General features: G+C 33.9%; 3 protein-coding genes across 3 annotated transcripts; 2 read left to right on the top strand and 1 right to left on the bottom strand.

Annotated features, from left to right (window-relative positions):
* Positions 1-2318: 2318 nt before the first annotated feature.
* Positions 2319-7362, top strand: LOC122605262 (probable inactive receptor kinase At5g10020). The gene is made up of 3 exons (XM_043778169.1): positions 2319-3408; positions 3949-5601; positions 6544-7362. Exons 1-3 carry the CDS (start codon positions 2427-2429, stop codon positions 7119-7121), a joined length of 3213 nt encoding a protein of 1070 aa, XP_043634104.1. The 5' UTR covers positions 2319-2426; the 3' UTR covers positions 7122-7362.
* Positions 7363-11311: 3949 nt separating this feature from the next.
* On the top strand, positions 11312-15528 carry LOC122603478 (protein CPR-5). Its single transcript, XM_043776189.1, has 5 exons — positions 11312-11802; positions 13321-13377; positions 13600-13635; positions 13725-14378; positions 14765-15528. The coding sequence occupies exons 1-5, from the start codon at positions 11476-11478 to the stop codon at positions 15287-15289; spliced, it is 1599 nt and encodes a 532-aa protein (XP_043632124.1). The 5' UTR covers positions 11312-11475; the 3' UTR covers positions 15290-15528.
* A 372-nt stretch (positions 15529-15900) lies between these two features.
* LOC122604520 (nuclear transcription factor Y subunit B-11-like) lies at positions 15901-16449 on the bottom strand. The gene has a single exon (XM_043777407.1). The coding sequence runs from the start codon at positions 16447-16449 to the stop codon at positions 15901-15903; it is 549 nt and encodes a 182-aa protein (XP_043633342.1).
* Between the last annotated feature and the right edge of the window lie 5494 nt (positions 16450-21943).

The raw sequence follows: 21943 nt of genomic DNA, 5'->3' as shown, positions 1-21943 counted from the left end.
CGTCAGCATTGCGAGAGTACCAAGAAACATTTTGTTTTATAACCATAGATTCTTCTTTTGATAAAAGAAAATTATTACATATTAATAACACTTTGTCGTATTACATGTACATCAATGTGTCTGTATAAGGGTTAATGACAATTTATACTTTAATTACAAGTGTAGAGAAATGTCAATACTAGTTTTTGTATATTGATAAATATATCTTCATAGATTTTATTGTTTGTAATATCAGCTTTTGGTAGAACAAATGGCTTTTAATACTTAATTGCTAATTTGCTACTTCAGCTACACCATGAAATAGATAAGCCTGGCTAAATGTGTGAGACTGAGGCCCATTGGTTTTCATCCATTGATTTGACAGATTCATTTTTTGACATCTTTAACAATCAAGTCAAGTATGGGATCAATAGCCTTATGTTATGGCACACATGAAGGTCCGAATGTATGTAACTTCTACATTGACATTTTCATGTAATCAAAGTGACCCATGTGTTTAATTTACTAGCATATTAATCCTAAATGTTGACTTGTTGTTGATGAGACATAAGAGTAAGGATGAAACTTCTAAAAAGGGTTAAGGGGGTTCTAGCCCCTCCAAAATTTGTTATATATTTAATACTAATTTTTTAAGTATTTTTTAATTAAATCTTAAAAACAATTTTTATATTGCATATTAGTTTACGAAGAGTTGGTCACCGGCTGCCACTTTTTAGGAGCAACCTGAGTTCGAATCTTGCTAGAGGCAGAATTGAATTTAAGTAGTTGAATTACCTTTACACTATCCCTGCTGGGGATTATGTGGGTACCAATTCGGTACATGAGATCAAATGGTTCATATCAATCTACCGTTTTTTTATTAGCTATTTTAAAAAAGCTAAAATATATGTTCATATCAGACTTTACCTAAGCTTAGGTACTGCAACTTTAAAAAAAATTACAAATTAAACCTTTGAGTTTGATAAACATACATAGCCCCCCCCCTGAATTTTACATAATCCCCCCTGCTTTACCTAAAATAAGTACTGCATGTTTTACCTAACTTTTCCCCACAGGGTCGTCCCGTGGATATATAGGCCCTACTCAATAAAAAAAAAAGTAGGCATTTCATATACGGAAGTTTTTCAATATATGTGACAATAAGTTCAATAATACTAAATAAAACACTATAAGTACTAGGATCAATTATAACAACAATTTCAGATAACGTAACAACAAATAATTGTACTAATTGGGACGCTTTATGCGTTTTCTTTATGCTGATTTTAATATGATTATTTTCAAGAGAACATGATCTTTGAGATTGGCCTGATGGGAGACGAATATAAATTAAATTATAGGCCCTAATATAAACATAAGCCTTGTTCTTATGAACGGGTTGAACACCCTTATATCTGGCACTGTTTCCCATACATTATTATTCGAATTGTAAATTATCATGATTAGAATTCTTAGATTCTCTTATTTCACATGTATTTTTATAATTATTTGATCTATATCAATAAGTATTTATAGTGTGTGTTTAAGCTTTGATTTGATTAGATTCTTGTTTATAAAATGGGTTAGCAAGCTTTTATAAGAAATCCTTAAAATTAATAATTGTGTTTACTTCCCTATACTAATAAAAAGACGTTATCGTCTAGTGATAAAACAACGACATATGACTAGGCAAATGCTTATACGATGCGGCGATGTGGCGACAAGGACAACGGGTGGTGATGGTAGCTTTAGTGGTGGTAACGGTGTGAGTACTAACGTAAAAGTGATTGATGTAAAAGAAAACGATAAATAGTTATTTTAAAAGTTATGTGATATATGTTATAAATAATTTTATTAAGATTATAAATATTTTAAATAAAAAAGTTTAAATTAGTAGAAAAATAAGGGACATTTTAAAGTTATCAATTATTTAAGAGTTTTGTTAGTGACAGCCCTTAGGGTTGTTAGTAAAAACTAATTGGGTGCATTAAAATTTGTACCTTTCTGTTAGAAAAATTAGGGGACGGTTTTTAATATATAATGTATAAGTTTTTAAGCATATAATATGTTGTTAGTAACAGCCCTAAGGGTTGTCATTATCATGTTCCATTATTTAATTATAAAAATTAGATGAAACAAATGTTGTAGTAGAAATATCACTAAAAGAGAAAATTAATAAAAATTAAGAAATAATAAAAAGAAAAGGCAAAAAACAATGATAAAATAAAAAGAAAATGGAATGGAATGGAATGAAATGATTTGTTTCCAATGTCAATAGTTGTATATCATTATTATTCATTCTTAAACAAAACCTCAACAAACAAAAAAAAAATAGAAAAGCCAGCTTTTTAGAAATCCCTAAAAAACTAAAACCTTTCATTTCATTTCATTTCCATTTCCATTTCAACTCCAAAAACATGTTGAATAAAATCAAAATCAATTGATAAATGCCTAATTTCAACTTCAATAAATTCTCCATTTCTTCTTCATTCCTAACAATGCAATTTCCACAACACCACCAGCTTCTTCTGTTCTTGTTCTTACTGGTCACCGCCGCCGCCGGAGAAATAACTCCGGCAGACGAAGTCCGGTCACTACTTGAGTTCAAAAAAGGGATCAGTGAAGACCCATTAAACAAAATCAAGGAATCTTGGACTTCAGATCCAGAAAAAGCTTCAATCTGCTCAGTATTTTATGGCATTTCTTGTAATGAAAATGGGTTTGTTTCCGCCGTCAATCTTGACCATCTTGACTTATCTGGTGACTTAAAGTTTGTTACTTTATATAATTTGAAGTTTCTTAAGAATTTAAGTCTTTCTGGTAATCGATTTACGGGTCGAATTGTTCCGGTTATCGGGTCAATGTATTCACTTCAGTATTTAGATCTGTCTGCTAATCACTTTTATGGCCCAATCCCAGAAAAAATTAATGATCTTTATGGCTTAAGTTATCTTAATTTGTCTAGTAATAATTTTAGTGGTGGATTTCCTAATGGAATACAGAATTTGCAACAGTTGGCGGTGCTCGATTTGCATTCGAATTCGTTACGGGGCGATTTAGGTGTTTTGTTTAGTCAGCTTAGGAATGTGCAGTATGTTGACTTAAGTGGTAATGCTTTTTATGGGTCATTATCATCAGCTAATAATGTTGTGCCTAGTGTTGTTAATACTGTGCAGTATGTGAATTTAAGTCGGAATCGATTAGGTGGCGGTTTTTTTAGTGAGGAAATTCTTGTGTTGTTTAGGAATTTGCATGTTTTGGATTTGAGTGATAATGAGTTGAATGGAAAGTTGCCTTCTTTTGGGTTGATACCGAATCTTGAGGTTTTGAGGTTAAGTAATACTCAGTTGTTTGGACCGATACCCGAAGAGCTTTTGGAGAATTTTATTCCTTTGAAAGAGCTGGATCTTAGTCGAAACGGGTTTTCAGGTAAAGATCTTGACCTTTTTATTAGTGTTTTGGTATTTTGTGATTGAATTGTATGTATTGTTAGATTCGTTTCTAGTGAACGTGCGTAATGCTGTAGGTTTTTGTGTTTCTTTAAAGCACGTGACTTTTAAAACCGGTTTGTTTCTTGTTAGTTTATGCATCTTCTATGACAACTTATATTTGTAGTTCCATGTGGAATGTAGTCATCTTACATACCTTCATATTAGCAATTACGATTAAATTGTAACAATGATATCAGTTATTTAGAAACTAATTTTATCCAAGACGAGGTACAATTAAATTCTTAAATCTCGTATTTATGCATAATATAATTATAGTTATGTTTTACCTTATATAAGGATACACTTATTTGTTTAAGTAGATATTGTTTCTGTTTCTTGTTTGTTGGTTCTATGCTTTTATGCGATCCTTTTGTCATATTTGTGACTGTTCAAAAGTGATTAAGAAGATCTTGACTGGTTATAATTTATTGCTTTTATCTAAAGTTTTGTTCATGTTTTCATTTTATGTTAATTGCAGGTTCAATTCCAAGAATTAACTCTACTAGTTTGACTACTTTGAATCTGTCATCAAATGAGCTATCAGGATCATTGCCACTTGCATTAGGAAATTGTCAGATTGTTGATTTGAGCAACAATATACTCTCTGATAACATATCTGTTATAGAGAAATGGGAATCACCTCTGCAAGTTCTAGATTTGAGCTCAAATAAGTTAACTGGAAATTTGCCGAACTTGACGTCACACTTCAAGGGACTGACTGTACTTAAGGCAGGAAATAACTCTATAAAAGGCACGCTTCCTCCTATATTGATGTCATCCCCAAGTTTGGCGCTGCTTGACTTGAGCATGAATGAACTTGATGGGTCAATTCCGCCTGGTTTATTCACTTCAATGGCTTTGACCAATTTGAATCTTTCAAAAAACAAGCTCACGGGCCCAATTCCTTTCCAAGGGTCACAAGAAAAATCTTTAATAGAGTTATCCCCTTATCCGCCGATGGAGTTTCTTGATCTTTCATATAACACCTTGGCGGGTGTGTTGTCATCCAATATAGGCAACTTCAGGAGGCTTAAGTTATTAAATCTTGGAAATGACGGGTTATCGGGTGAATTGCCAAATGAGTTGAGCAAACTAAGTCAATTGGAGGTTCTTGATTTATCTAATAATCACTTCAATGGTAAGATTCCTGAAAATCTATCTCCAGTGTTGAAGTTTCTTAACATGTCAGGCAACAGTTTATCTGGGAAAATTCCCAAAAACTTGAAGAACTTCTCAGATGCTTCTTTTTTTCCCGGGAACCCGTCTCTGAGCTCACCTGGCCGCCACCCGTCAGCTGATGGCAGTTTGCCACCACAATCTGTTATTGATGGGAAAAAACATAAGTCAAAGTCTAGCATTAAAATAGCCATTATTGTCGCATCTGTTGTAGCGGCATTAATGATAGCATTTGTGTTATTAGCGTATTATCGGGCCCAAATTGGAGATTTTCGTGTTAAAACCGCATTTGGTGGCCAACAAAGTTTGACTACTAGGGATATAAAGCATGGAATATCGAACCGCCCTACAACATCTTTAAGTTTTTCAAATGCTCATTTGCTAACATCAAATTCAAGGTCGCTTTCTGGACCGTCGGAGCTTGGTGGTGAGGCGGTGGAGCCTCCAGCAATGCCACCAGCATATGCCGCTAGTTCGATATCAGCTATACCTAATCTAATCGACACTGATCCTGCACCGTCTGGAAGGAAATCTTCTCCTGGTTCACCCATTGCTTCCTCGCCACGTTTTGTTGACACAATTGAACAAGCTGTGACACTTGATGTATATTCACCAGACCGCTTTGCTGGTCAACTTTTTTTCTTTGACCCGAGACCTCAACTATCTTTTACAGCTGAAGATTTGTCTCGAGCTCCAGCTGAGATTCTCGGAAGAAGTAGCCATGGAACATTGTACAAAGCCACCTTAGGTGGTGGACACATGTTAACAGTGAAGTGGTTGAGAGTTGGGCTAACCAAAGATAAGAAAGAATTTGCAAAGGAGATCAAAAAGATTGGAACAATGATTCATCCTAATGTTGTGCGACTGGTCGCGTATTATTGGGGTCCCAGAGAACAGGAAAGACTTACCTTGGCCAATTACATAGAGGGAGATAGCTTGGCGTTACATCTTTATGGTGAGTGTTTGCTTTTGCTAGAGTTACTCTCTCTGAAACCTGTAAGGTGGTCAAATGGGCTGGTCAGGTCAAAATTCGGTAATTTTGTACTGGCCAACTGGAATTTTTAGGTGACACGTTCTTACTAAAGTTGAAATTTTTTAAATCATACAGTGTGTGAGTGTGATATTTATTCTTATAAAAAATATATAGTAATCTAGTCTTGAATATATTAATTTGGGAGGTTATATGCATGAAAATTCACTTGGGGTATATTTTGACTTGTTTATCCAATTTGACCCGTTTTCCTTTTGGCTTATATGAATTTAATATCCATATGACCATTAGATATGTAAAATAACCCAAATCGTCCCCCTGCTGGATAAGTTTGGTCAAGGTTGCCACCTCTGCCCACAAGGGTTGGGAAAACATCACTCATTGGGTCACTTGCCACTTCATGAAGTGCGGTTTCCGGATTCAGTTCTGTTGAGTGTTATCATTTCATGTTATGGGCCACACCATTGTTCTCTCAAGGATACTAACACCCAGTTTCAAGTGTTTCTTGCAATCAAGTTATCGTTTTATCTATAATGGGTTAAACCAACTGAAAAGTCCCCCTAAGTGTATTTTTTGCATTAAACCTGATTAATAAGTTAGACTGCTATTGAAATGAGATGCTTTTGTAATCATTTTAACACTAAATATTCATAAAGACTAAAGATTTTAGACAAAATTTATCCATTTTGACTTGCTGCTCAGTTGGATCCAGCCATTTTGACACCCGTCCCAGTATTCAAAAGAAAAGGTTATTAATGGTTTTCACCAAGTGGCTGTTAATCCATATGGAATAAGCATATAAAGACAGAAGTGTACCAGCTTGTTGACCTATGAACACAAATTAAGCTGAACTGTCTGTCTTTACCTTTTGGGTTGTTATTTAACTTTTATACATATTTTATGCAGAGACAACCCCTAGAAGATACTCCCTTCTATCCTTCAACCAACGACTAAAAGTTGCTGTTGATGTGGCTCGAGGCCTGTCCTACCTTCATGGAAGAGGCATGCCGCACGGAAACCTTAAACCAACAAACATAATCTTGGAAGGCCCTCAATACGATGCCCAGCTTACCGATTACGGGCTGCATCGTCTGATGACACCTGCAGGCATCGCTGAGCAAATTCTCAACTTAGGAGCCCTTGGCTACCGGGCTCCTGAACTAGCATCTGTGCCCAAACCCGTTCCATCATTCAAAGCCGACGTATATGCATTTGGTGTGATCTTGATGGAACTTTTAACCAGAAGAAGTGCAGGTGACATAATTTCAGGTCAATCAGGTGCTGTTGATCTGACGGATTGGGTTAGGTTGTGTGATCAAGAGGGTCGGGGAATGGACTGTATTGACCGAGACATTGCAGGTGGTGAGCAACATTCGAAAGCCATGGATGATTTGCTTGAAGTATCACTAAGGTGTATACTCCCATTAACTGAACGACCTACAATCAGACAAATCTTGGAAGATTTATGTGCCATATCTGTTTGAAGCTTCTGTACAATGTGTTTTTTTGTTTGTTTATTTCTTTGGTTAATTGGTTTCGAGCCTTAGAATTCGGGCAAAAAACTAAGTCACAATTCATTGTTTTCCCCCTCTCCTTGATTTTTTGTTCTTATTTTCTTTGTGTAAAGTCAATTGATTGTTTCTGATGTACTACTAATTGCAGGAAAGGACATACTGTTTGCAGAGTAGTCTTTTTAATTTAATTTAATTTAATTTTTTATATTCTTTAGTTTTGTTACAATGAAACCATTTTTTTTGGTTGGTTATACTTGTATCATGTTATCTGAAATTGATGAATCAGTTAGATGTTTGGACTATCTGGTGTTTAATGAAATTGGAAGTGCATTGTGGGGTTACAAATTAGTAACGCTCTCTACCTATTAATGAAGGGATTTTTTGTTGGCATTTATGAAAAGCCTTGACAAGTAGCTCACATTTTGCCCATACACATTGTATGATTACTTCCACAACTAAGTAAATGGTTTATGAATGAGGTTTTTTTTTGTTTCTTTGATCATTTTCAAAATATTAAGCCAATAAAATTCAAACATGGAAATATTTTATGAGAACGTTAAATTGTGTGACAGACCACAAACCATCTTGGTTTGTGCTTTAAGGTGACTTTTAAATGAACAAAGTTGATATGTGTAGTTATTGTCATTTTATAAATCTGGAGGACTGGAATGGAAGCAATCAGTAAAAAAAAAGTGGAAAAGGTGATGTCAACTTAAAGTTTGGCATGACCTGGATAATGTTCTAGATGGCACATGAGCCAACTCTATTTTCACATTACTAATTCCTTTCCAAAAGATACTTTAGAGTATAATATCACGAGTTTACAAAGAATTAAATATTACAGTGCCAGTGTGATTATTCTAGCTAGACTGTCTTTTTAAAGAGCTACTAGCCTACTAGAGTATATATGTTTGTGTGTGATATTTGGGTGACATAATAGGTTACCTTTGACAAGGCTTGAAAGGCAACACTAGATTGCATACTATCCTGAGGGAGGGGGGTTGGTTTGTACCATGTATATTCAAGGGTTTTTTACTGAAATGGTACCTGACGTTTGCTATATATTACTGGTTTCATACCTAACGTTTTATTTCCACTCGGACCATACCCAGCGTTTTAAAAACCCTACTCGGACCATACCTGGAGTTAACGACTGTCAAAGGTTCGTTAAAAACACACACGTAAGGTATGAAACCTGTAAATTCGAACAAACATCGGGTACCATTTCAATAATTAACTCTTATTATTATTATTATTATTATTAATCAAGAATATATTATTGTTAATGATTATTATTTAGTAAAAATTTATAACTTTATTAAAAATTATCACTATTTATATATTTACTTTTATTTTATAAAATAATATTTTATTTAATAACATTTTATTGTCAGTTTATAAAATTTATTATTATTTTATAAAAAACCTAATGTTATTTAAAGAACCACTTTTTATTTTTTGAAAAAGTACTACTATTATTATTTTAAATAAAATTTTAAAGAAGTACTTTTTATTTTGCAAAAAAAAAAACAACAATTCGACCGTTATTTTTTTTATTTTAAAGAAGTACTTTTTATTTTTTTAAAGAAGTACTTTTTATTTTATAAACAACAATTCGACCGTTATTTTAAAGAAGTACTTTTTATTTTTTTTAAAGAAGTACTTTTTATTTTAAAGAAGTACTTTTTCTTTTATAAACAACAATTTGACTGTTATTTTTTTTTTCAAAATAAAAAGTACTTCTTTAAAATTTTATTTAAAATAACAATAGTAATTTTTTTTTTCACAAAATAAAAAGTGGTTTTTTAAATAACATTAGTTTTTTTTATAAAATAATAATAAATTTTATAAACTAAAAATAAAATGTTATTAAATAAAATATTATTTTATAAAATAAAAGTAAATATATAAATAGTGATAATTTTTTATAAAATTATAATTTATTGCTAAATAATAATCATTAACAATAATAATTTCTTGATTAATAATAATAAGAGTTAATTACTGAAATGGTAGCCGATGTTTGTTCGAATTTACAGGCTTCATACCTCACGTGTGTGTTTTTAATGGACCTTTGACGGCCGTTAACTCTAGGTATGGTCTGAGTGGAGTTTTTAAAACGTTGGATATGGTCCGAGTGTAAATAAAACGTTAGGCATGAAACCAGTAATATATAGCAAATGTCAGGTACCATTTTAGTAAAAAACCCTATATACAAATATGGTAAGAGTACAATAATAATAATCGGTTGGATAATAAGAGCTCTTGTCAAATGGACCAACAGTTCAACGTCATTTTTGAAACCGTGCGGCTGAAACTTAGTACTTTGAAATTGAAGACCAGTGCAAACGTCGAACAAAAGTTGTCTGCTTTGGAGGTTTAACCTTAAATCTCATGATGAAACTTGGAACTCATGACTTCAATATCAAGTTTAATCTCGTATAACCTCTAATTTCCACCACCATTATTGTTGTAGTGGTTAGGTCTTCTCTTATCATTAAGTTGATCAAGGTTCGATCATTACTCTCACTAATTATTGGTGGTATTGCGCACTGAATAAATAATAGAGTCCTACAATTCATAAGACTTAACTCGAAGATTAACAAACAACAACACCAAGACCAAATCCTTAAATGGGGTACGAGGGAGGTGAGCTGTAGACAGTCTTACCTCTACCTAAAGGTAGAGAGGCTGTTTCCATAAGGACCTCCGGCCACAAAGATATGAAAGTCGAAAAGTGCAAAGAGTTTGGTTATCATACCTGACGGTTGACGATAGCAAGGAACGAAATACATGTCTGTTAGCGTAGGGGGGAGTAGTAAGCATGCAACCTAACATACTTTAGCACAGGTTCGACATATACATATGCATTAGCCACCCTATTGAACATATTAAAACAACAAAAAATGTGTAAAAGCATACTAAGCCTAGCCTACTACAAAAAACCCAACATAGGATATGGAAACAACCATGCATACATACATATAAAAATGGAACCTACCTAGCAAGATTGGTGTAAACACCGGAGCAAAGTACTAAGACCGCCTAGCTAGACAAATCATATTTCTCACATATACTCTCAAAACCCCTAAAGTAATCATCTTGTGTCTTTTGTTACGATCATTGTATATGATCTTGGTTACACTCATGGATCTAATATTCACAACTGATTGTACTATATTAAACCAAACTCATCCATTCATTACCCCACAGGACTTTATTTTTCATATTTTTTTTTCACTTTTCACAAAGTTTGTACGATTGCTTACAAATTCAAGCTTGAACGTCGCTTGAATGTCCATTGATAGTCCCACACACTCTTTTTGATTAATAACAAGGTAGGCAGCTAAAATTTATGTTAGCACCTACAATAGCGACTATAAAGCCGCCCCTGATTTGAATAACTCATCTCACAATTTGAATAGGTAGTTAACCATCATAAAGAAATACTTTTCAATCATCTACTCGAATTGTCTCCGTTATAGCTATCTCCCATCAATTGCAAATCCATCAACAGACGATCATATACCAAAGGACAATGCATACTCTATGCTTTTTTGTTTATCTCATAATGACATTATTTCTTTTTAAACTTTTAACATTTTCAAACTTTGATTGTTATTGTAAACATTGTAAGTTCTTGTTCCGGGTTTGGATATTTTGTAAATATGTATCAAATGTCTATGAATTGTTAGAGTGTTCTTGTTAAACAAAAGTTGTACCATTCAAAATGGGCAATGATATTTGAGCACTAACTTTTGATTTTTTAGATTTTCGGCAGGTATGATTTTCTAAACATTTCTCATTTTCCGTCTTGCACTCTTTTGTGGCCGGAGGCCCTTATGAAAGTAGTCTCTCTACCTTTGTGTAGAGGTAAGACTGTCTACAGCTTACCTTTGCGCAGGGATTGGGTCCTGTTGTTGTTGTTGTGTTTTGATTTTTTATGATACACATAAATATCATTATATCACTACCTATTCAAAATTGTCATAGTTATTTTTCTTTAAAAAAAGAGAATAATCCCATTCAGAAGTTGTTACATTTGAATATAGAAGTATAGATAGATTTTAGATATAGATAGATAGATGGATGCAGATATAAAAATTTTGAATTTGTTAGACATCTTATCTATATATCTACCCTAATAATTTGAATGTCCCCGTTATTCTCACGCTAAGGTTGAAGTCTTGAAGCGATATATATATATACCGAATTAGCGATATATATATTGGTGACCGTTAATGGCCATCCACAATAAATCTTGCGTTCTCTGTACTTAATAACCAAACACACTTTTCAAGTTTCCCCCTTTTTTCCATTACCCATGGAACCACCACCGCCAATTCCCTCCGCCGTCACCTCCACCGCCGATCCAAACTCCGGTGACTCCAATCCACCCACTAAACCAAAAAACCCAACAACAATTATCAACAAAAAGAACAAAAAGAAGATACTAAAACCCCCAAAAAACGACATCGTTTCTGATCACCCACAACAACAATCTTCATCATCATCTTCTTGTTCTGTATCTAAAGGTTTTCGCATTTCAAGAAAAAACCCTAAAAGGGTTTTCACTCAAAGATCTAATGGCGGTGAAGCAGACGCGCTTGCTCTTCCACTTGGGATGTCAATTGCTGCTTTCGTTGCTAAGGTTCGTTGCTAGTTATTTTTCTTAAAGTTTTGATTTTTTGTTCAATTTGATTATTTAGAAGCCCTAGTTTGAGAAATTATGATCTGGGTGTACTTAAAGTTTGTACCTTTTTATGTTTTTATTGACTTATTTTGATGTTTGGGTAGTGAGTTGTGTTGTAAATTAAAAAAGCTAGTTACTTGATGGGGGCATTGGCTTATTTTGATATATGTAGTTCAATTTGATTATATAGAAGCCCTAGTTTGAAAATTTATGATTTGGGTGTGTTTAAAGTTTGTACCTTTTTTGTGGTTAGTGACTAATTTTGATGTTTGGGTTGGGAGCTGTGTTGTAAACATTATAAAGCTAGTATCTTGATGTAGGTTTCTCTAAGAATTTAATTTTAGTTCAATTTCAGTTAACTATAAAACCGAAAAATCACGGCAAGAGGTCTCATTCGATTATCGCTTATCGCTTACCTAGTTTGAGAAGTTACTATGTGGGTGTGTTTAAACATAGTATTCTTTTGTTGGGTATTTAACTTTTTCTGATTTTTGGGTAGCCTCTTGTGTAGTAAATTTTGTGCTATTTATGTTAATGTCTTAGTTTGTTTGGCGCAAACATCTTTAGAAATTGTATTTTTGTGCGAGTTTCAACCCAAAAAGGGGCGAGTGCTTTTTGTTTGTGTTACACTCCATCCCAGATTTATAGTTTACCTTTCCGAATTTATTATGCTAACAATTTGGTTACGTGGTATGGGTATTGTTAAAGAGTGATTGTTTGTGTATAATGTACTTTGTTTGAGGGGAACTGTTTATAGTTTAATGATTTAAAATTTGGAGTTTCTGGGGACATAAATAGGTAGGGATTGCTGGTAGGTAACAAGAATGTGTTATGGTGTTTTAGTAAACGTGTTCGTGAAACGGATCGTCTTGTTTTTGGGTTATGTGGTGTATATCAAATACAAAGGGTGCAAGTATTTTTAAATGACAGGGACCTACAATGTTTAGATGACATAGTTTGGAGCTTTAATATGTTTTAATTGTTTAATTGATTTGCAAGGTTGCATCTTTCTATAATGTGTATTGACTTTTATTGTGGGGTGTGGTTGGTTTCTCGTTTGTAAGTTAACAAGTTAGCTTCTAGGAAATGTTAACATAGATATGGTGTGAGGAATAGTTGTCAAGTTTTTAAATGTGTGTGTTTTGAGGGAAATGGAAAATGCTAGCTTTTATTAATTGGTAACTAAATTAGGATGTTGTTATGATTGGTATGCTTTTCAAAGTAGTAAATTTATTTTGGTTCAACTTGTACTTCTGAAAGTAACCTGCTAATATACCTTGCCAAGCCTTTGCTTATGCTCTGTGTCGTTAGTAAGATTTGGATCCCGGTCTCCAAATTGTATTCTGTTGACCACCATGTTTGTAGCATGATTTCTCACAAATTTTGTGTTATTAGTGCTTTAGCCTATATTATGCGCAATACTATAGCTTCTGGTCTTTAAGTTTTACATCTCTAATAATAACATCTTATGTTCAGGTGCTCGAAAAGAAAGACCTAACTGGAGAAAAAATGTCTGTAAATCATCTTTCTGAGGTATTAATCTTCATCATATCAAAAACTATTGATTACCTGAAATCTCGCATTCATATCTCGTGCTGCTCTTGTAGACACCTCCAGCTCACTGATATGCATTTGGGCGGCCCAGGGGATTGACCTTTAGGTCAGTCCCTTAATAGAGTTCTTGCATTTTTCTCTTTAACATGTCTTGTACATTTACGGGATTCTTATTCTGATCAAATATCTCACTATTCACAGATATGCACTTTGGCGGTTAAAGAGTCTTTGTCCAATGTAAGCTTTTAACCTTCACGTCTGAAAATTACTCATGCATTTACATAATATGCTTCTAGTAACTTGTTATTGTATTTTCTTTCTTTAAGGTTTTCGGTGACAAGTTTGACTGCTTTATTAGTAACTTTGAGAGATCGTTCCAGAGCACATTGATGACACTTAGAGTAATCAGTGAATCATCTGGAAACAGAGAAAGGCCATATCCGCACGGGGAAGAGAGTTCAAGTAATTTTCATTTTGATATAAAAGAGAATGCATCCACAAGTCGAGAACAGACAACCATTGGCGATTTTAATGAACATTATGTGCATAGAGATCCTCCTATTTACAATCAGCTTGTTCTTCATGACTCAAAAAATGTTCAACAATTGACTATGCATTCTGGACTAAACCGGTCCATGAGCACCATTGAAAGCTTACAGGCTCGTTCGAATGAACTCAAGGAGTTGGAGTTAAGTCTTACTATGAAGAAGATGAAACTTAAGGAAGCACAGATCGCGGTCGATTGCGATTCTAATATTCTAGAGAGGTTTAAGTTATCGATGGGCATCTCAAAAGCCAACTTTAAATCCAAAAAGTTCAAAACAGAATTACAAGACTCCAGGCATGCTGAACTGCTTAAAAGTTGTGTCGACTATCTTGTTTCTGGGATGCTTATAATGGTGACATGTCTTCTTTATGGAACTTATACTTATTCCCATCAAAGACTCGTTAAAGCTACCGAATCATGTAAACCTGTCGAGGTAAGGATCGAATTTGTTTTTTCTCTTTATCAATTTGGCACCTTCTTGATGCTACGAAATTGGAGATGGGCCTGTTTGATTTGAGCAACATGTTGAAATGAGTAAAGGTCCAAATCGGTAATATTAATGATGGGCATAATTTGTCAAAGTTCCAAGATGTTGAAACAGAGTGCCTACTTTTACAACCTTTTTCTCTTCATATATTTCACGAAATGGCAAACAAGGCAGGTTCGGTAAATGGGTCGAAGTTGCTACCTCTTGTACAACCCAGCATTGCCGAAACAAGCAAATGATCGTTAAATGGGTTGGGTTTGTTTCAGATGGGCCTGTTTCATCAGGTGTATTTTCGTCTTCTTAACTTGTTGATCATTTACATGGTTTTTCAGGAATCAGGTTCGTGGTGGATCCCAAAACCAATGACATCTTTTAGTACAGGGTTTCAAACCTTAAGGTGTCAAGTTCAGGTGGTGAGCCGAATGCTATTTGGCATATTAATGATCATTGCAGTCACATATCTATTCATTTTGCGACGAGGTTCTACAACTCATACGATGCCAGTCACATTCATACTTTTGCTACTGGGTTGCGGCTGCGGTTTTGCTGGAAAGTTTTGCATCGACACTTTGGGAGGCAGTGGGTACCTTTGGCTCTTTTACTGGTGGCTTATTTGCTCGGTCCATTTTGTGGCGAACATGTGGACTTCAATGTTATTTATTATTCTTCATGGGCCTCTTACCGTGACTAACCAGTCCACGAATCCTAAGTTATTCTCGTACAGGACAAGGCAGTTTATGTTCTGTATCACCATGACAGGGTTCCTGCCGTTGCTCTGTGGGTTGATGCCATTTGCTGGCCTGGGTGACTGGCTCGAACATTTTACTTTACTGATGCTGGTTCGTGATTCAGAATGAATGTTTGTAATATTATTATAAGAAAGTGTATGTAGTTTGTTTTTATGCATGGACATGTCATTTTCTTGCTCTATAAGAGTTTGTTTGGTAAAACTCATATCTATCTATGTACATATTTATGTATACCGACACCAACAGTAGCATGATATTTGTAGTGCTGAACAGAAATTATACCTCACCACATTTTTTTGTAATATTTTTGAATAAAAGATTTGTAATATTGTATGCATTGTATGATATTTGATTGACTCTACCCTTGATCATTTTTCTATGTAAAACCTTATTGACTTGTTTGAGATAAAACTAAGCGCGAAACTTACAAATATATATCCATTTGACATTTGACATTGTTGATTGTTGGCCATATCTCACACAAATTCAGAAACTGTTGTACTTTCTTCCTAAAGTAAAATTTATGCACAATTGCACAAACAATATAACCAAATCCTTTTAGTTCATTAACCATCATAAATCTTAAATTCGTTGTTAGAATATAAAAATTCACAACAATACACCAAATTATGTGATTCTAATAAAATCACACACTTTGATATCCTTGGTTTTACTTTTAGACCATACAAGGTAAAACCACAATTACAAATTTCAATTATCTACCACTCAAACCCTTGAGCTTGGGTTGTTACAACTTTCTTCATACCGTGCAAGTTAACCGTGTTGATCAGCTCGTCACCATATCCCATGACACGACCATTATACATATCGTTGTAGTCTTGGGAGATCGGTTGTGCTGGTGTCATGTCAGACACCTCACAACCGATCTCAGTGCTATCAGTATCATTAGTTGAGTCATGTGTCTTGGCATATTTGTTAAGATAACTTTTCAAACTACCAACGTATTTTTGAAATCCTAAAGTTGTCATGGCCCATAACAGATCTTCCCCATTAATCGTTTTTCGTTTCTCTCTTTGGCATTTATCTGAGGCTTCACCTGTAATGAAGCTAATGAACTCAGACACACATTCTTGGACCGTTTCTTTTGCTTCTTTAGATATCTTGGCATTTGCTGGGAGAGATTTTTTCATTATTCGGCCCACATTGGCAATAGGGAGAAGCCGGTCTTGGTCTTTCGACGAGCTATCGGAGATATTGCCGGATGAGGGGCTGCCTGCTGGGCTGGGTTGGGCTCTTTTTCCAGTCATGAAGTTGTTGTTGAATGTTAAGGGAAGACTTGGGGGGTTTTATGGTGTTAAGAGTCTAAGAAATGAACATTTAAAAACATTGGCAAGACGGTTTGATATGGACAACAAACATAAAATAAATGTACAAAGTAAACATTAAAATGTTCTGAAAAGGGTTATTTTGGTTATTATATCTGTATCTCTGTCTAAACATTAAAAAAATGTTAGTAAATCTAGCACATTATATTTTTGGTTATATAATTTTGACAAATACCATGGTTATTATGCAATGATTAAGTTATGTAGTTAGGGTTGAACTTATAATGAGGGGATCTAGGTTCAAGCTACTTGGAAAAAATCTACATTTTTTCTGATATAAATGTCTTAAGTCTTAACACGTATACACATGATTGCCTCGAACTCTGATGAATTTTTCCAAACTTTAAGACCTTACAATGAGCCACTAACCCATTCACAAAAACAATAGCCTTTAAAAAATATATTTGTTATTTTATATACAATCACATTCAAGTAGCATGTCAAAACGGTTTGCAGCCTGCAGATTCTTTAGAATAATGATACTCTAATATGATATCAATTTCTCGTTATTATAATAACATTATTATGTTAAACTAGTAGTAGTCTTTGACATCATTATACCACTAGTAGGACATTACTTAAACCAAAATTGGATTTTGTCCGAAACTGCATACGGCATACGACATTACATTTTATATGTTTTAATTAATAATCAGAGAAACATGCAAGAAAAATCAGATAATTAACTCAATGCAAGAAACATGAATATATTCGTCTAGTGATGATTTCATCGAACTTGGTTTAATTTTGTGACTTATAAACACAAAACAAAATAAATATAATTTTTCATCGGTGAGTTTAAAATGTTAAATTAATAAAGACTATTTCCACATCTCCTTATCATTCAATTAATCGACCCCGACCCTCTAACATCAAATCCTAGCTCCGTCCCTATTTTCGGTTTTTTACAAACAAAAAGGACATTATTGTTTTGGAACAATAAGTTAACTTAATTACATGTGACATGACAAAAGTGAAATGACAAATGGATCTATTCTTAACTAATTACGATTCTATTCTTTGCTGTTCGAATAAAAAATTACATTCATATATGAATAATTTGTTTCTTATATAACATACATCAGTTCAATTATACACTTATGTTTGTTTTAAGGAGAAATGATAGGTAATTAGGTACTCTCAAGGAGCGTCTTTTATGGGATCTATACAAGCTTTTCTAAAATAGGATATGTTGAATTGTTGATTGTATAAATTTTAAATGGTTTAAGATGAGTATATATATTTATATTATTTTTGTACTTACTCTGCGCTTATTCTTTTTCATATTCAAATATTTCAATAATAACTGAAAAACACAAATTCATATATCCGTGTTTTAGACGATCCAAGGTCGGAGTCATCCAGTCAGCAAAGCCGTCTTCCATCACCGTTTTTTTTAATCACTAACTGATATGTTAATTAAGATTTGGGCCGTATCCTAATTGAAAAATTTACAAATATTTTAAACATTAAGAAAGTCATACATCCCCACACATTATGTAAATACAATTTCTAATACAAATAAAACTCTTTCACAAAATGCAAGTCTCGGCGACACGAATATGATAGATGTTGCTTGCTATACGTATCAATTTCTTTTGTTTCACACATGTGTGTGTAATATGGTGATATCGGATGGTTTCTCACAGATTTTTCAATTTCTTGGCGATCTTCATTGATTTATGAAAAATGTTTTGACAGCTTTTAGTGGTGCAACGTTTATATTAAATGCATAAAACAGTTAAACAATGTACCATAGTATTTTTGAGAGTTTAGCTGTTGATAAAAATGACAAAAATTTTATACTTTGAGAGTTTAGCTGTTGTTTTTGTAAAAGGGCACAAGAGGTTTAATTAGGGGTATGTAGCATTGTAAAATTTTGGGATTATGGCAACGGAGTGTAACCAACTATGACTCAATGGTTATGTAATGTAGTAATCTTTCAAACTGGCTATATATCTGATGTAAGTACCTTCCATTTTTGTTCTTTTAATGTATCCTACTGGGTAACATCATATTTGTAACCGGTAATTCCACGTTGGATGTAAAAAAGAATAGGGGTTAAGGCACCAGAGTGTAACCAACTATGAGCAAATGGTTATGTAATGTAGTGACTTACGAAAGTGTTAAATTGATGTAAGAACCTCTCTGTTTTGTTCACTCGATGTATGCTACCGTGTTACTTCGATGACTTTAAACTCCGGCCATCTTCTCTGGATAATTTCCGATACTATCTTCGATAGCAACAATTTTTTCTGGAGAGCAAAAGTAAAACTGTAACTCAATGTCTAACTTTAATCCCGAACACAATTCAACACTAAATATAGATAGATGCATATATACATTATTTAAGAACACGATTCAATAATAATGATATAACTTCCATTTCTAAACTTTAAAACTAGATAAGTAGATATTAGATAGATGTATATATACATTTATAAATGCATTTTACGTAGCTATGGTCCCACTGTTTTCTCTTCGAGAACAAATCCCAAATCTTGTTCCTAAAATCAATTTAATTTCATTTCTTTCACTTTTTGATGGTGACAAACCCTAACCCCCAAATCGAACTGTGTTATGATCACCCCATCATCGTTAACCATAAAGATCCAGACATCCCATCTCCACCTTTATCAAGATCCAACAAGGTTGGTTTACAATGAGGTAAAAAGGGAGGATTTTGGCAGAGGATGACGATGGTGGTTGTCTGGGTGGCGGATGACATTTGTTTATTTTATTTGTAGCTGTCAACGGTGGCACGTGTCTAGATGTGAAGATGATGAAGAGATGGTCGCACCTCTTAAATGGAAGAAAAAATGAGACTGAGACCACCTACTACAACCTTGTCGGAGTCTAAGACCATCCACCATCCATCTCGTCGGAGTTCACAACTCACAACTGTAACCATGACCGTATAACAGGTCAACCGGTATATGAAAAGAACAAAAATGAGAGGTTCTTACATTAGATAGCCAGTTTTAAAGATCACTACATAACATAACCATTAGGTCATAGTTGGTTACACTCCTATAGTTGATTACACTCCTGTGTCATAATCCCAAAGTAAAATTAACATTGTTACCGGCTACCGGTACATCAGGTCAACCGGTACATTAAAAGAACAAAAATGGAAGGTACTTCATGAGATAGCCAATTTGAAAAGTCACTACATTACATAACCATTAAGTGATAGTTAATTACATTTCAGTGCCATAATGCCTAAAATTTTTGGTATAGTTTGACTAACCAATATGTTGGCTACTTGTAACATATGCCAAATGGGTACTTTTGGTCTTTTACACACATACTCGTAACTAAAAGCAGTAAGACGTACATGAAGTACTGCTTGTACTTTAGTATTATTTGCGAAATGCGACGGAGAAAATAATTTATATAATTTTGTTATTTTTTAGACAATCTTGATGGTTTTTGGTAATGGATGTGAGGATGGGTATAAATTTTTTACCATTTGGTGAAAAACTTTTTGTGAGTTTACTGTTTGGGTATTTGATCATTTAAACAATTTCTTAAAATATAGGTTCATGTTTAGGCAAATTGTTTACGCGTAAACAATTTCTTCAAGTTTGTAGGTAATCTGTATCCAAAATAGTTGAAAATGCCAAGTTTTGTCTCACAACATAACAGTTTTTTTTAATTTTGACCATTTAGAACACCTTATGCTTTCCAAACAATTAGGCCTTGATTTTCTTTAATGTTGTCAGGGTAGACAATGTCTAGTCGTCAAGAATAAATATGTCGAACACCATTTAGAATAACTTGAAGTTTTGAAAGTAAAGAGGCCTTATTAATGAAGGAGTGAAGGATACTTTCTATCCTCATTGGGCTTTTGTTGCATATACACCAAGCCTATGAAAATCACCTAATCAAGAGCCATGAAATAACATGCATCATATATCACCTATAGATTTACACAACGGCTCGACTGACCACAAAATCTGTTGAATTCCTAGTAAAGCGGAAAAATAAATTTTCATGGTTGTTGCCTTGACCGACGATGGCTACAACATTGTCAAAAGTCCTTTAATTTGAATGAGCAAAGAATCGAGGGTGCATATACATCACGAGGCAGTTGAGGGGGATGTTGGTTTCCAGAAATGGTTTGGCAGCCCCACTGTTGATGCTGCACCTAGCATTTTCCGTTCTACCTTATGACCTATGAAAATTACATATGTTTCCAGTAATAAAGCTTGAAATCTGGCTATCAAAATTAACATAGGTATAACGTTAAAATTTGAAGACTGTGTTTATGCAGTTTGACTGAAGCTTAGGTGATTCGTTTTCCAGTAATAACTTTAGATTATTATCGCTTCTCAATTTCTTATAGATTTTTACCCAAATTTACAAGCTATGGTAATTAAAGTAAAACTTGACCCATTACAATAAAGTGGAAGTTCGCCAAATATCCACTAAATGGGTCGAACTTTTTCTATTTTGCACCCTTAAAACCATATACATGTTTAAAAATAGACAGCTCTAATGAAAACAATGTAATGGCAATTAATTTGAAGATCTGGTAGCACACTCTGGGCCTCTTTAAAGTTAAACCTCTTTGACCAGTTGCTATTTGGCTATTTGATTTTGCTTGTTTGACCTGTTAGATGTCACAAAACGCATGAATCGCTTCAGAAGAGGAAAATCATAGAGGAGTTTATTAAGAAATATAAATATAGGAAGGAAATTAAAACAGAGACAAAAATCCGATAATGTCACCTTATAGAGAGTCTGTTTGTTTTATGTTGTGTACTGCATTCTCTTCATCAAAGTAATGACTTGCGCCAAACTGCTCTTATATGCTATGGTTACAACTTGATATACATTCAAAAGAAGTATTAGTTGTAACTAAGTATACACATATTGAAATTTATGTATGCAATACCGGCCTTTTGATTAGTAGTTATGACATATGTCTCATCAACGAAAATGGACTACTACCTTTGCAAGAAATTCATGGGTAACACTTGGTTGAAGTATGAGAGTCAAACTTGGATATTTCTCTCATCTGGCTGACCAAAAACAAAATTGACATGTGCAGCTAAATTATGATATATGTAAGTTATAAAGTCTCGTATCTTTCATAAATTCATACCTACACATGTTACAACAATTTGCCTCTATTTTACAGAAAGTGCAGTAACTCTAAACTGGTCAATATATAAACAACAAAAGATTAGAAGAATGTATAATATAGTGGATTCAATTAATCGAAGGGATAACCTTTATCAATTTCACAATCGTGAACTTGTTGTCATAGACTCATAGCAACACAATATGCCTGAGAGGTGCCAGTAATCGTTCTTATAATATTAATGAATTCACGCTCACACTCTAACCTTAAGATAGTCAAGCACACCATGCATATATATTTGAATGACAGTTAATTTGTTCATTTCAA

The sequence above is a fragment of the Erigeron canadensis genome, chromosome 6 (genome assembly GCF_010389155.1).
Source record: "Erigeron canadensis isolate Cc75 chromosome 6, C_canadensis_v1, whole genome shotgun sequence".
Classification (NCBI taxonomy): Eukaryota; Viridiplantae; Streptophyta; class Magnoliopsida; order Asterales; family Asteraceae; genus Erigeron; species Erigeron canadensis.
Note: the sequence above shows the minus strand (reverse complement) of the source record. Positions and strands in the feature narration are given on the sequence as shown.

Coding starts and splice junctions, on each gene's coding strand:
- LOC122605262 (XM_043778169.1), top strand. CDS start 2,427: ATGCCTAATTTCAACTTCAATAAATTCTCCATTTCTTCTTCATTCCTA. Junction 3,409..3,948: donor TAGTCGAAACGGGTTTTCAG/GTAAAGATCTTG, acceptor TGTTAATTGCAG/GTTCAATTCCAAGAATTAAC. Junction 5,602..6,543: donor CTTGGCGTTACATCTTTATG/GTGAGTGTTTGC, acceptor TATTTTATGCAG/AGACAACCCCTAGAAGATAC.
- LOC122603478 (XM_043776189.1), top strand. CDS start 11,476: ATGGAACCACCACCGCCAATTCCCTCCGCCGTCACCTCCACCGCCGAT. Junction 13,378..13,599: donor CTGTAAATCATCTTTCTGAG/GTATTAATCTTC, acceptor CACTATTCACAG/ATATGCACTTTGGCGGTTAA. Junction 14,379..14,764: donor AATCATGTAAACCTGTCGAG/GTAAGGATCGAA, acceptor ATGGTTTTTCAG/GAATCAGGTTCGTGGTGGAT.
- LOC122604520 (XM_043777407.1), bottom strand. CDS start 16,449: ATGACTGGAAAAAGAGCCCAACCCAGCCCAGCAGGCAGCCCCTCATCC.